Raw genomic sequence first — 14,389 nt, forward strand, 5'->3', positions numbered from 1 at the left:
ACAGAGTCCCGTATAATAAGACTATTTGTATTCATACTGGCAGAGTAAACACTACATGTTCATGCCCAGGCAGCTCTGTGCTTGTAATTTCAGCAAGAACAGAGCTCTGTCCCTCTGGGACTTCACTATTCCCCCAGTCTCCATTCGCTCAAACACAGAATGAGAGCAGAGAGAAAGCAGAAGAGAAAGATCATGGCAAGAGGTTTCACACAGCAGTGCTGCTAGCTTTCACGTGGCCAAATATCTCATCTTTTTGTTTTAATTACATTAGTTAAAACCGTTTTTCTCTCAGGCCCATGTTCACAAGCGTACCTTCCATTCCTAAAGACTACACTGTTGAATGAATCAGAAATTAAGTCTACACAATGAAGCTTTTCTTTGCTGTTGAGGGGCTCACTACGTAGATGCTACATTGTGGCACAAACCACAACTTTGTGTGTTAACAAGTATATGTCTATTCTCGTCAAAATTCCATGCATCTTTCTTCCTTTCACCTCTCGCCATTGCTATTTGTTGAGGCGTTAGATTAGAAGAACTCCTATAGTCTGACATTCTCCACCTAGTCCCATGCTTGCATCCATCTTAATGCCAATTCATCTACTTTTGGCATCCACTGGTGTACTTACTGAAACAGCACACACCTTGTATATACAGTAACATTTTTTGAAAAAGATACTGCAAAAATGGAAAATGCCACATATTACCTCCAAAGGTCTACCCAGCCTGTTTATGGAGAATACCTGGGTAAAGATAACTCTTTCTAAAGAATGAGATTTATCTATTCTATCTAAGGTTGAAATAAAAACCTATCTCTTTTTAGGTCTATTATTTTTGTTATTTTGATTGTAACTGTACATTAGAAGCATAAAATCAGGAAGAGGAGGACACAGGCCATGGGACAGAATACGACTTTGTATCATTATTCACAGTGCACCATAAGAGAGGGGATTCCAATGCCAGAAAATGAATTCTTAGGTAACTATCAGAAATGGGCTTCTGCTACTTTCTTTTATGTTTAAATCCCTGGTTCTGACTGAGCCCCTTTAAGAATATATTTACCATGATCATAACAGCACCATATCAAATTACCTGAGCACAGAAAACATGACCAAAAAAAGTATACTAGTATGTAAGTATTCAAATAAAAAAAAAACATAAAGCAAAACAGTATTTTAACTGTTTTTATTATAGACAAATCTCAAAATTTCAAGTATGTACAAGAATAGAGAAAATGGTCTATTCCAATGGACCTATCATCCAGCTTTGATTAACAACTCATGAACAATCTTGTTTCATCTATAGTGAAATCTCACCCCTCCATTACTCTGAAGCAAACACTGGATCATTTCACCTGTAACTATTTTAAATAGGTATGTCCAACAGAAAAAAATTACTCTTTTTTAGAAAACAAAATTGCAACACCATTTAAAAAATATTATCACACCTAAAAAATTAATAATTCCTTGATATTTAGTCAATATTCTCTCCCTAAAGACCTCTACCAGCAAGACTACTATGCTACCTACGTAGCACCTAAATTAATGTAGGATCCAAATTAATGCTATTTAATGACCACCTCCATGGAAAGCTGCTACTAGTGGACACAGAGATTAAGGAAAGGGGGAAGGGGACTCAACTACTTGCCTCATTTCCTCCTGGAAGCCTGTTCATGTGGACCAGCTGACCTTGATCATCCAACACGAGCTCCGTATAGGTCAGCATGTCAGAAGGCAGAGGGGGTGATGGAAGGAATGCTTGAGTGGACATAGACTCCCAGAGTTTGATCAGAGACTAGGGGAGGAGAGAAGTTTGACTCATCAGTGACAATGAGCAATTCAACATACACAAAAATAAATATTAAGTTTCAGTCAATCTGGTTTTGCTCTTTCCTTTCCAAGTGTTCTGCTGAGCATCAAAGCATTAGGCCAAATTCTGCACCTCTCATTCTCAGTGAAAAAACAGATTTGTAATTATTTTTCACATAATGTTTTTCACATGTCTAAAGCAGGCACTTTTCCAACAAAGTCAAATTGCTGAGTGATTCTGAATCAGCACTAGAGCATTAACTAACACAACAGACCTAACAAACAGACATGACTACCCCCCCCCAGGAAAATTAAAATAAAAATCAGAGTAAGTACCATTAATCCCTCTTTTAAAAAATGGAAGAAAAACCCAGAAGAATAGAAAAAGACCTAGGAAAAGTGCTATGACATTCAGCAAATACAAAGAAAACCTGAGAAGGCAAGAATAAAGCTTCTACTAGAGGGTCAGGGGAAGCATCCTCTTTCTAATGCCTTTTCAGATCTATTGGGCTGAATTTTGCTCAAATCTGAGCAGACTGATCCACTTAAAAACCATTATAATTTCCATTTCTAACTTTGTTTTACCAAAACAAATGCCTCATGAAGTGGGAACTGGTTGTTTCTTTGCTTGTCTCAAAGCAACATTTAAAGGCAATATGATGCATTCATACCCAGATGTTCCAATCACGGTGTTTATGTCTATTCTATAGGGAGAATTATATAGAATGACATTTCTATTTATAGTTCTGGCATTGGGGAACAGAACCAACACTCAACTTGTAGGCTAATAATGCTGGTAATACTAAATGAAGATAGCTATGTTTCTAGAGAGAGAACTTGTAAACAAATGACTACATAAAGGAAATCTTCGGTACTTGTGAATAATACAGGAATTACAGATAGACTATTTACCAAGGCCACATATATTACTTTATTAAAATTCAAATGTAGTAATACTGGTAGTACTGACTAGGAGACTTGGAAAAATCCTATATTCATAGATTTTTTTTTTTTTTTTTTAAGGACAAATTCAGTATTCTTTTGATACTTTGTTGCATTTTCTGCTGCGGATGTACTTTTCTTGCCTTCCATTGACGGAAGAAAAATCTGCAGCACGGAGATGATTCACCATACAGATCAAAGGAATTTATTTTCATATAAAGGATGAGAATCATAATGCCGTATTTTCTCACACTAGTTTTTATTCAGCTATAATAAATCTCACACAAAAGAATTGATACTTTAAAGTGTGTGTCATGAACTCTATATCCATTTGTATATGTTATCGGCATTGATTCTCATCATATTAACCTAGGCTATCAGCTAAAGACCTGGGCTATCTTGGAAAATAGGAAAAAGAGAATTAGAGTTTCAAACCTCTTTTTTAACATCCATAATTTGATTATAGGTTTAAGAGATACATACCTGAACATAACTCCTCACACAGGTCACTGTAAACTACCATCACAGGCATGCTGTCTCCTTTACTTTCTTCTACTTAACAGAGGCTTCTATCCTCACTACTCCCCCTTTTAATTCATAAAGAACTACCCAATATTGGAGTTGGCAGTAACCAAATCCCACACGAGATAGAAATGAGTGGTGTTAAGATATTTCCTGCTCTTTGGGAGTGTCCCCATTTCAGGCTAAGCTGCCTCTAGTGGAAATTCAGGAAAAACCCTCTTTGGAACATACGAGAGCCCTCCAGTTAGCCGCCTTTACCTGTCGAAACATCTCTGGGATATCATATATGTATGTTGTCCCCAAGGATTGTGCCTGGAATCTCTTTGATTGAAGCAGGTCTTTGGTGACGTATGGAGTGTTGATTAACATTCCATGCAATGGTCCCTGTTTGTCCCCATATGCCTGAAACATGATCTGCAGGAGAAAGAGAATGGTATGGGGAATTAAGAAAGAATAAAATCAGCTGCCTAGATGGGCTTTTTTCATAAATGCTATTTCTTGAAACACATTTTTGGTGGGTTGAGTAGCTAAGACATGCCTTTACGCATTGGGTAGTGTTCTCACCTCTCTACAGATGATCCAAAAAATGGTATGTGACCAATGACACACCATGGGCTGCTCTCACTTTTGGATTACTGAAATCAACAAGAAAGCATAGTACAACTTCACATCTCAGAGACAGACTGACAATGCTTGTCTTCTAAAGTGACTTGAATCCATGTACTCAGAAATGAAGTGTGTCAGCTAACAAGTCTGAGCAGTCCTCACAGTTAAGTTGAGGAACAACTACGCACGGAAGAGAATTCTGCTCTTTCCCCAACAGAAGGCCAGGTCAAGGCTCTACCCTACTATCCATGCTTTAGTCTACTTGATAAGAAGGTGCTTCATGTTATTAGCCAGACAAAGGCTTCAAAGATTTCTGCCAGAAATGGATTTCATCCATGAATCTAGCTAGTCAGTTCTCGTTAGCTCATAAGACATAGCCTGTAGTAAATGTTATTATATATATTTATATGATGTAGATATATATGTTTATCTCCCCAGCATACTATGTCTACAACTAGTGAATAGCTTCTGCAATACCTATATTGTCACCTAATGAAATCTCCACAACAGTTTTTAATCATTTTAACTCAAACATTTCTAAAAGAGTACTTCATACTCCCTATATTTAGATAGTTTTATTTGCTTATGAATATTTATAAGGGATGCCATTACTTCAATTCAGTTAATATTTACTGAGTGCCCAGAGGTTGTATGACACTAAACTAGGCACTTTATGCATGAATACATAAAATATAGATTCCCAACACAGTGAATACAAATGTGGGAAATAAGGGTATGTGTGTATACTCACATACCTATTCTGGTCTAAAATAGATAAGCTTAAGTCCACCATTAAGGAATAGATTTGTGAACCCGATATATAGGCTTAACAACAGAATTAAGTACTTTCCCAAACCCTGGACGCCATTTAGCTAAGTGAATCCTTAGCCTCCTACCTCAGAGGAACAAATATGTTCTACTGACTTGTCAGTCGGGTCCTATATTGGGCAAAAATTGTCTTGGGCGGCTTATAACCCCACAGAAGGGAGCTTCCAGTCCTATTCCACATGACTAATAATGGTCAAAGTCACTGGGGAGGAGGTAGAATTAGCAATGTCTTAGGTAGAAATGGTAATGTTTTAAGAGATTCAAAGTGTTAAGTGAGGTCAGGGTGTTAGAATGAGAAAAATAGACTCAGGAGAGAAACTAAATCAAAATAAGAAGAAGGAGTAAAAGCAGGAGGTTCTTGAGACTACATTCCTGTCTGTTGGGAAAGACAAGAGCTGTGGGTAGAGTCTGAGACTCACTTTTGCCAAGGTGGAATGAAGGCAGGCTGGTCATTAGTTAAGCAGCGTAACTGAGAAAGGGGACTGGAGAAAGCCCTCTAGGTAGACTCTGCTGGTGGGAATTTAAAATAGTATGACTACTTCGGCAAACAGTTTAGCAGTTTCTTATAAAGTTAAACATACACTTACTGTGACCCAGTAATCATACTCATAGATTTACCTAAGAGAAATGAAAACGTATCTACATAAAGACTTGTAAATGAATGTTCATATGGCAGCTTTATTCATAATAGCCCAAACTGGAAAATAAAACTTCAAATGTCCATCAAAAGGTGAATGAATATAAAAATTTTGGTACATCCAGGGATGCGTGCGTGGCTCAATTGGTTAAGTGTCAAACTCTTGATTTTGGCTCAGGTCATGATCTCAGGGTGTGGGATCAAGCCCTGCAACAGGCTCCATGCACAGCAGGGAGTCTGCTTGAGATTCTCTCTCTCCCTCTCCCTTTGCCCCTCCCCCTGCTCATGTACACACTCTCTCTCTAAAATAATAAATAAATCGTTATAAAAAAATTTTTTTTGGTATATCCATTAAACAGAATACCACTCAGCAACGAAGAGGAACATACCCATTGTCTATACAATGTAGATGAATCTCAAGAATATTATATTGAGCAAAAGAAGCCAGATACAACATTGTACATAGTGTCTAATATATATGAAATTCTAGGACAGGCAAAACTAATCTCTAATACTAGAAAGCAGATGAGTGGTTGCCGAGGGCTGGGGCTGGTGACTCTACCTGTGACTGCAAAAGAAAATAGGAGACTTTTTAGGGGTTGTAAGATGTTTTCTATCATGACTGTGCTGGTGGTTATACAGGTGTATACAATTTCAGAATGAACTGAAGTATATGTATATAAAATAAGTGCATTATATATGTAAACTGTATCTCAATAAAGATCACTTAAAAATGTATAGTTTCTCCCTTATACTACACATTGGAAATCAATTAACATATGCAATGGATTACCCAAATCTCTTCTCCCCACTATGACTGGCTGATATGTCTTTATTACAGCTAATAACACAAAGACTTTACCAGGAAAATGAAACAAAATGGAGCTCAAGCCAGTCAACCTTGCTTCTTGTTGTCAGAAAGAATAAACAAGGGGCACCTGGGTGGCTCAGATGGGTAAGCATCTGCCTTCAGCTCAGGTCATGATCCCAGAGTTCTGAGATCAAGCCCCACATCAGGCTCCCTGCTCAGTGCGGAGCCTGCTTCTCCCTATTCCACTTCCCCTGCCCCTGCTTGTGTGCTCATTCTCACTCACTCTCTCTCAAATAAATAAATAAAATCTTAAATATTAAAAGAAAGAAAGAAAGAACGAACGAACCTCTTGCTGTGCCAAGAGGTTGATGGTAATGGATACTGCTGAATGATCAGCTACCTACAATAATTCCATTTTCTACTATAATGGACATAGGAGTTAAAAAAGGGTAAAGTGTATGTTTTACAAGTTCATGAAAACATGTATATATTTTATATATCATACACCTTTCACCAGGAGCCATCCACAGGGCTTCTCTTGAAAAACAATCTCGGATCCTATATAGTCTGCTCCCTTAGAACCTCGTACCTATTTTATGATAGCACAAATCATAATCATTCTACAGAGAAACTAATTATCTGTTGTCTCCCCCCACCCCGATGTAAATTTCTCAAGAATAGAGGTTACTTTTTATCTTGAATCCACAGTGCCTGACACACTATAGGTGGTCAATCAATGTTACATTGATGAACAAATGAATGAATGATACACAGGGTTCTACATTATTTTAGATTTACATAATGACTCACTAGAACAAAGACGGAAAAAACAAATTGGCAATAAGCATTAGGTAGACATTAAGAGCCCCAGAGCAGAGCTGAAGGCTGTTTCTTTTGCTGGTTCCCTCCTCTAGCCAGGGGCTCTTGGGCTCCTCAGTGGCTGCAACTCTCTCAACTGAGGAGCCTGAGGGAGACCTCTTCCTTCAGGGCTTCCTAAATATGCAGGACCCAAGGTAACAGGGGTTTTCCCTCAGGCAAAAGGTAGCTCATTAATTCTTTCGGATACTTATTGAGTGCTTATTTTGTGCCAGGCATAGTACTAAATCCTGACTGAAGGCATCTGAGCTTTTCATGCCCCTGTGCCACCACTAGCCAAAATGAGGGAAATCTAAGAACTCTCTAATAAAAGAAAGGGGAAAAAAAAAAGTAGTTATGAAGAACAAACATATTTATCAAAAACATTAAAATCTCAAGTGGCCATCTTATTTTTCATGAGAATAGACCTGCCTTGAAGCCATTGTAGAAGTTAATTAAAAATATCCCCGACCACGGAAAGCTTTGACTGAAAATGTCTTTAAGGTTGTCCTGAAAAACATCAAATGCAGCAAAAATTACTGTATACTCTTTCTCTTGCTCACCCCTTGTGCTCTTGTGCCCCCACTCTTTCTGTTTTAACTGTTCACTTCTCACTGGATAGATTTCTCTGGCGCTCTAACTGGGAATCAAAGCACAAAATGAAAGGTCACGCTAACAACCATCCAAACTCAGATTTTTAAAATTCGTCTTCCAAATACTGGCAAAAATGTCTTCTCTTGCCTCTATTCCTGGATTTAAAAGGACCTAGATAAAAACAAGAGACATATAATCTCTTCCTGGTACCCGACGCATAGAACAAACTGAGACCTTTGTGTACACACACATCCCAGAGCAAGGTCATCCTTTAACCAGAAGAAAGGCACGTCCCAAGTTCAGGTCAAAACCTAAAATAACACCCCAGTTCTTAAGAATATGTGAGCCACGGCAAACCAACCTAAATCCAGTATCATAGCAAATGGCACGAATATTTAGAAATGAAGGTGGGAACATAGATTGAAAGGAATTCTCTGTTAGGACAGAATCAATCTACTGAAAGAGTCATCGTCCAATTTCACATTCTTGATTTTTCTACCTGAAAGGGGGTTAAAGTTTGCTACTTTGCTCTTTTATAGATATATAACACTCTGAGCTCTTAAAAGGAAAAATAATGTGTGTAAATGGAATAACATAATGGGTGACTATGACACTGTTGAAGCTATTATATTACACTGAAATGTTTCTTCTTTAAAATCAAAGCTGGTGACGTACTTCAACAATTCTTTCTTTACTTGCCAATGAGTAGACTATCTAGGCCAAACACAGGAAGAAGGACAGACCAGACCAGACAAGGTAGTTCAGGTAGCTCAAGAGCCCTCTAAAAAAGAACCTGAACTGCGGAACTACCTCTGGAGTCAGGTTCACTTGGCATCTGTTAGGGCTCATCAGTATGTCACAAAAGATTGAGGGTTTCCTAACAGCATGATTAAGAACACAGGCGCATCTTATCAGGCAAATGAAGTTTTTCAAATTCATGTGACCATTTAAGCTGACAGAGGGTAACTCCGCTACGTGAACCAATGGGACTTGTGAGTTTGGGTCTTCCGTACCAAGGACGAGTAGCTCATCTTTAGGACCAAATCAAAACTCTGAGGAGCCTGCTTGACTACTGTACCTGTGCTGTCCTGGAGTCAGTCACTTCCTTGTACAAGCTGATGTCCAAGTAATAGCCAGACTCGTTTGTCAGGAAGAGGCGGATGGGAATTGCTTTTCCAGTCGGTGTCAGGCGAATGTTGATTTTCAGCTCTGCCTGGAGGACACGTAATTTCCACAGCCGACTTCCATAGCGCATTACCATGCTCCGCACAGATTCCTCAATCTGTCACAGGCACATCACCAAGCACAAAACTTAAACACCTTGTAACCAGAACCTGTTTCAGGTCTGCCCATCTTTGGGAAAGAAGGAACTGAAAAAGGTGCTGGTTTCTGAAGATGTTCACTACATGTATTCCATATAAAAAGTAAGATAATTTCTCCCCAGCCCTACTCTCGCTTAGAACAAGTCAGGGACAATTTCATGGCAGCATGGCATTTGAGTGGGGTTCTCTGGCTCACAACACCCAAATCTGTGTAACTCCCTACCCCTTTTCCAATTATATTCATATTCTATATCAAAGATCTGCAATATCTAAAATTACAAGCCAAGGGATTTAAGAGAAAGCCCCAAATAAGAATAAAATCTCTAGTTAAACAGCTATTAAGTAGCATTTATATGCATGGTAACTATGTTTCATTGCATTTACAGGACCTTAAATCATCACAGCAATTACCACCATGAGCTTTTTCCTATACAATTTTATTCAACTTTATAATATATGCCTCTTAGTAAATTGCACAAATTAAAGAGAGGCAATTTGTAGGTGGGGCTAGAATGTTCTCTCTAAACAGAGCTCTGAAGCTTGGTCATTGCCAAGTCCAACTGGGATTTAAGTAGATGAGGTGGATGTTCCATAGTTTCTCGAAGGCTTATACCAAGGCAGCTTAGCGCTCCTAGTTTTCAGGTTTAGGCAAGTTATTTTAACCAAATGGCCTTCGATGGGATTTTTCCTTATTGACATTCTAATGTGAAATTTTGTTTTCCCAATATGGCTGTAGGCAGCTAGGACATACTACTAAAATTAACATTTTCTTAAATGAAGTATCTTTCTAAAATGCTTTCTTAACTTAGAAAATATCAAAAATATCTTCTACCACCCTTCTCTTATGGTTCTTCAGAAGTACATGCCACCCTTGCAGTCTGTTTTTGCACCACAGAGTCCTAGATTAGAATGAATTTCAAGAAGCTGACTTCCCTAGTCCCACACTTGCTTGTTAACCAAGAGGTATCTATTCTTTTCTTGAGGGAACAAAATCAACAATCTCTAACATACAGGAAACTGATAGCTCTTTATCACTAGAAAGGCACAGCTACGGTATACGTGTATTTAGAGTGGAAGCAGAGAGGCAGATATAAAAAAAAACTCACTGAGAAATGGTAAGTCAAATCTAAAAATACATATAGTTATATAGCATCCTGGACATGTTTTCAGTTTTCTAGCCTCATCAATCCCAGAATACTTAGGAGAACCTTTACTTAAACTAGATGATAAGACTTGATACTCAATGAGTGGTCCTTGGTTTTCTTGACAGACTAAAGCAACCTATCAGTCGTTTGGAGACTTGAAGAAAAAAAAAAGCAGAAAATGATTTTTCAGGTCTTAGAAATTAGTTCAAAAAACCAAAAGTCCATGCCTACAATTCATCTTGAGAAAGGGGGATACTGGTTGTCCTAACAAAATTCCACAATACCACGATAGAAAAAGGTTAGAGGGAATACAAACAGAGAGCAGCTTGTATTTATTACACCTAGGATAAAAGGTCAAGTACAGAATCACCCTGTTTTCCTTCCTTAAATTATATGGAATGCATTTTAGAATAGAACCTTAGGATAGAAAACATACATAATACATGTGAAAATTCCTTATCAAACAAATCCTCTCCCTGTGGAAAAATACCAAAGAGAAACAGGTTAGGCATTTGGGAAGGTGCATTGCCTCCCTAAGGCCACCAGGTAAGTAACATTTAGTGCAAAGCAGCAGCAATTTTGCCAAAAGGCCCAATAATAACAAAGTTATTTCAGATGAGAAATCCTAGGGAATTATATAAAAACAGGACCACTATGGTGACAAATATCATCAGCAGGTACCAATGGAATAACAGAAAAACTTCATGTTTCTGTACTGCTAAATGACCAGCAAGATAACATCATACCACCTTCTGTTTTGACGTCTATTCTCAGTGGCTATATCAAATTTCTGACACCCTCCTAGAAACCCTGTCTCACAAGCATTCCATAAACTTTAAAGATCAAGGGCTCAACTAGCTGGCCAAGAGTACCTGTTTTCAGGTCCAAGTGAGAATAAATATGGATGAATCTCTCTGCTTGTGTTTGGTAGTGCGGGAAGAAAAGCTAAGGAGAAATGTACCTTTGATGGGTCCATGATGACCGTGGGCACAAAGTTGAGGAAGATGTGGTTGCAGTCCGTACGAACATTTGTATTATTAAAAGCGACTTCCAGCTCATCCATGGCTTCTAGGAGCAGCCTCTCCCCTTCATTTTGTAGATATTCAAAAGAAGCTTCCTATGCAAGAAGAAAATCACCATCCACATTAGTGTGTTTCAGAAGAGTCAATAAAGAACTGGCTATTATAATAACTTTAGTAGTATGTCATGAATCATAAGGCCCCTGCTGATGTTACCTTTCTCCCTAAAGTCAGCTCAATGACTGTAGGTGGCAGAGGCAGGCAAGGGTCAGAGAAAGAGTTCCTGCCAGCCCTTCTTCCTGCCCCCTAGCAAGCCATTTCCTTCCAACAGGTGGACGTGCTGGGCATCCCCAAAGCTCTACCTCCAATAGGATTACAATTCAGGTATGGCAAATGCAGCAGTTTAGAAAGTAAATCTGTTTGGAAAGTAAAAGTTGAAAAAGGGGGTATAGCTATGGGGCTATGGGATGCAATCATTAACATGTCAGGAAGTGCCTTGCTCTACACAGAAACTACCTACCTCCCCATGGACTTACAACAGGGCCTTCTCTAACTTTTCTCTTTATCTTCTATCGTCATCTAACTTTCCCTGTGATTTTTCTGTGAAGACGCTTTTGCTTTTCTCAAGTGAGTGCTTTCATGCTACCACTGCGAAGGAAAAAAAAATTTTTTTTGGAGTCTTCTATAATATGGAATATTTATTTCTGTGAGAGAAAGGACTCTCAGACTTCTGCTGGTTACTGAAGAGTGGGAAGAATAAGAGCCTTGATTCAAAAAACGAAAACCTGATTTTGAACAACGCCTGCTTCTCTGCCCTTTCCCCCGGGGATAACGTCTCACCAAAAAACAGTACCCACCTTGGTGACCAGATCAGAATGTCTGATGATTGCGCGAACGAAGAACCTGTAGTCTGTCACTTCTGTGCCCACTTCCACCTTGGCGGCCCCAAGATACAGGTGCATCTTATGGTTAGCACATGGAATGGCAGTAAGGTCAAAATTTCTCATCCGGTTCAGCTCTAACTGGAAAGCCAGGGCCGGTTCCAGGTGACGGTAGATACGATCCTCCTCAAACTGAGCACAAAAGTGAAGAACAAAAGAGCTCACGAGAGGCAGCTACAAGATTATAGTACGAACATGTACGTAAAAGAGAGGCTTGAAAATAGAGACATAAGCGATGATGTGCAAATAAGCAACAAAAATGAGCTACATACAAGGCTAATGCTATAGCTTACACAAGATTAGGGACTAAAGCGCCTATTTACTTCCCAAGCTTTCATCGTTTATGCTTTTACAAGTGGTGACGCTCTCCATTAAAAACAAGCAAACAAAAACACCAGTCCCCTCAGAACTCCCACTGCATTACTGTCCATACAATTCATTTTTGATAATTAACCCCAGACTGCTTCATATGAATAGCTACTTCACATACCAGTGTTTCGGGTTTACCCAACTAAAATGTTTACAGGCAGGGCCTGGTTTTATCCTCTTATTTCTGGCACCGTACAAATGACACAGTAAATACTCAACAAATAAACACCATATAATTTTTAAAAACAAAAATATTTGGTTTTGGAATATCCTCTATCCCTACAGATATATAATTATTTATATATCTTTTTAAAAAGTTATATTTACATTTACTGCATGCTTTGCTGAAATACTGTTCTTCCAGAGCACAGGTCAACTGAGTGAATGGAGAGGGAGAGCCAAAGCCAGTAACAGGAAGAAACCAACACTTTTCTGAAATTCTGTATTTTAAAATTGAAAAACAAATGCACATAAGCAAGACTTGGGTATAAATGACTATCTGTGGGTGACAAGAATACTACTACTAAGTATAACAGTCCTTTAACATCATATCGTTAGGATCATCCTAAAGCTAGGGCGGATTGTGAAAGTCATCGCTTTTTCCGGAGAGCTCAGTATGTTGTTTCCTAAACCAAACTCTTTTAGGAAGGGGTCTTCTTTAGTTCCAAGATGCATATAAGGCAAAGGCAAGCACAAGTTCAGTTAGAGAAAGGGGAATGGCAAGAAGAGCACATGGCAAACATAAGATTTAAGAACAAAATGAAGATTTAAAAAAAAAAAAAAAAAAGTGGGAAGGGATCAGTCCTTACCTTATCCCTCGCTCGGAAGGTGAAAAATTTAGGAAATTCTCTCTGTATTAAAGAAGGGGAAAATGTGTCAGTCTTTCACAGATATGGCTCTTTGGGAATAAACACATAGTAAGTATAGAAATAGTCATGCATCGAGAAGGCAGTTCCTAGAAAACATGCTCCTTACCTAAGTTTAGCCCAGGGAATATGAATGATCCTCTGGGTAACTACCACTTTGACCCCACTTCCAAATTTGAAATCACCACACTATTACCCTAACTTTAACAGCTACCCTCTCCTAGGGAAAAAAAATTCGTATTTTTTTCATCTCCCAAGTGAAAAAAAAAAAAAAAAAATCTTCCCGGGTGTTGCATTTGGCACAACCTGGCAAATAAAACCATTATACCCTTATGCTGCAGCGTTGCAATAGTAGTTACTGGACTGATTTCCCAAGTTTCTCCTTAAGAAGCTCTTAAAATGTAAACTAGCCAGATAGCACAGGATCCCCAACCCATGTTTTTTCCACATTTGCTCTCAAGTCAATAATTCCAAGGGTTTAAGCAATAACATTTCGAGACAAAGGAAAGTGTAAGATGTTCCTTTGGTCACTACCACTCTACGTATAGGAGAGAATGGGATGGAACTAGTGAACTTGTAGTCATTAGGTCTTACTGCTCTTTTGCAGGGCATTACACAACAAAGCAACCAATTTCCTAGAACCTTATTAATTAACAAAGATGAATTCAATTAGCAGAGTCCATTAGTTTCTGAAATTTAACTTATTAACACCAAATACTCCTGTTTCTCGGATGGGAAGCTCTACTGGCAGTGTTGGAATCAAGTCATTACTATTTGCCTCTATAGGAGGTTTCATTAGGTATCTTCTTCATTATGAGTGCAATATAATCAAACACTTATTGGTACAGGCAGAAAGACCAGGACTAGCTAGCTGCCTAAATATGCCTCAATGAGCTTTAGGAAGCATGAAGGAAAGAAACATGAACTGAAAGCCTTCTAGGTGGAAGGTGCTCTCATGTGCCGTCCCATCAAACGCTCTCAACAACCTCTCAGGTATACATGATGACCCATCTTACAGCTCAGGAAGCCAGGGCCAAGCGATATGCCCAGGATTATTGAACCAGAACATGAACTTGAGTCTCTCTGATGGCCAGAGCCTACAACCTTTCATTTCTACCACTCTCTCT

At 38.7% G+C, this 14,389-nt stretch overlaps 1 protein-coding gene across 5 annotated transcripts in view; it reads right to left on the reverse strand.

Moving 5' to 3' along the window:
* ACACA (acetyl-CoA carboxylase alpha) overlaps positions 1-14,389 on the reverse strand; it is a 281,347-nt gene that overhangs the window by 113,903 nt on the left and 153,055 nt on the right. For all 5 annotated transcript variants that reach the window (XM_008695441.2, XM_008695440.2, XM_008695439.2 and 2 more), the window contains 6 exons: positions 13,206-13,247; positions 11,944-12,159; positions 11,029-11,184; positions 8,679-8,882; positions 3,528-3,683; positions 1,645-1,791 (listed from right to left, as the gene is read on the reverse strand). In XM_008695441.2, coding sequence (XP_008693663.1) covers positions 1,645-1,791; positions 3,528-3,683; positions 8,679-8,882; positions 11,029-11,184; positions 11,944-12,159; positions 13,206-13,247 — 921 coding nt within the window. The remainder of the gene's footprint in view (positions 1-1,644; positions 1,792-3,527; positions 3,684-8,678; positions 8,883-11,028; positions 11,185-11,943; positions 12,160-13,205; positions 13,248-14,389) is intronic.

The sequence above is a fragment of the Ursus maritimus genome, unplaced genomic scaffold (assembly GCF_017311325.1).
Source record: "Ursus maritimus isolate PB19 unplaced genomic scaffold, ASM1731132v1 scaffold_24, whole genome shotgun sequence".
NCBI classification, from domain to species: Eukaryota; Metazoa; Chordata; class Mammalia; order Carnivora; family Ursidae; genus Ursus; species Ursus maritimus.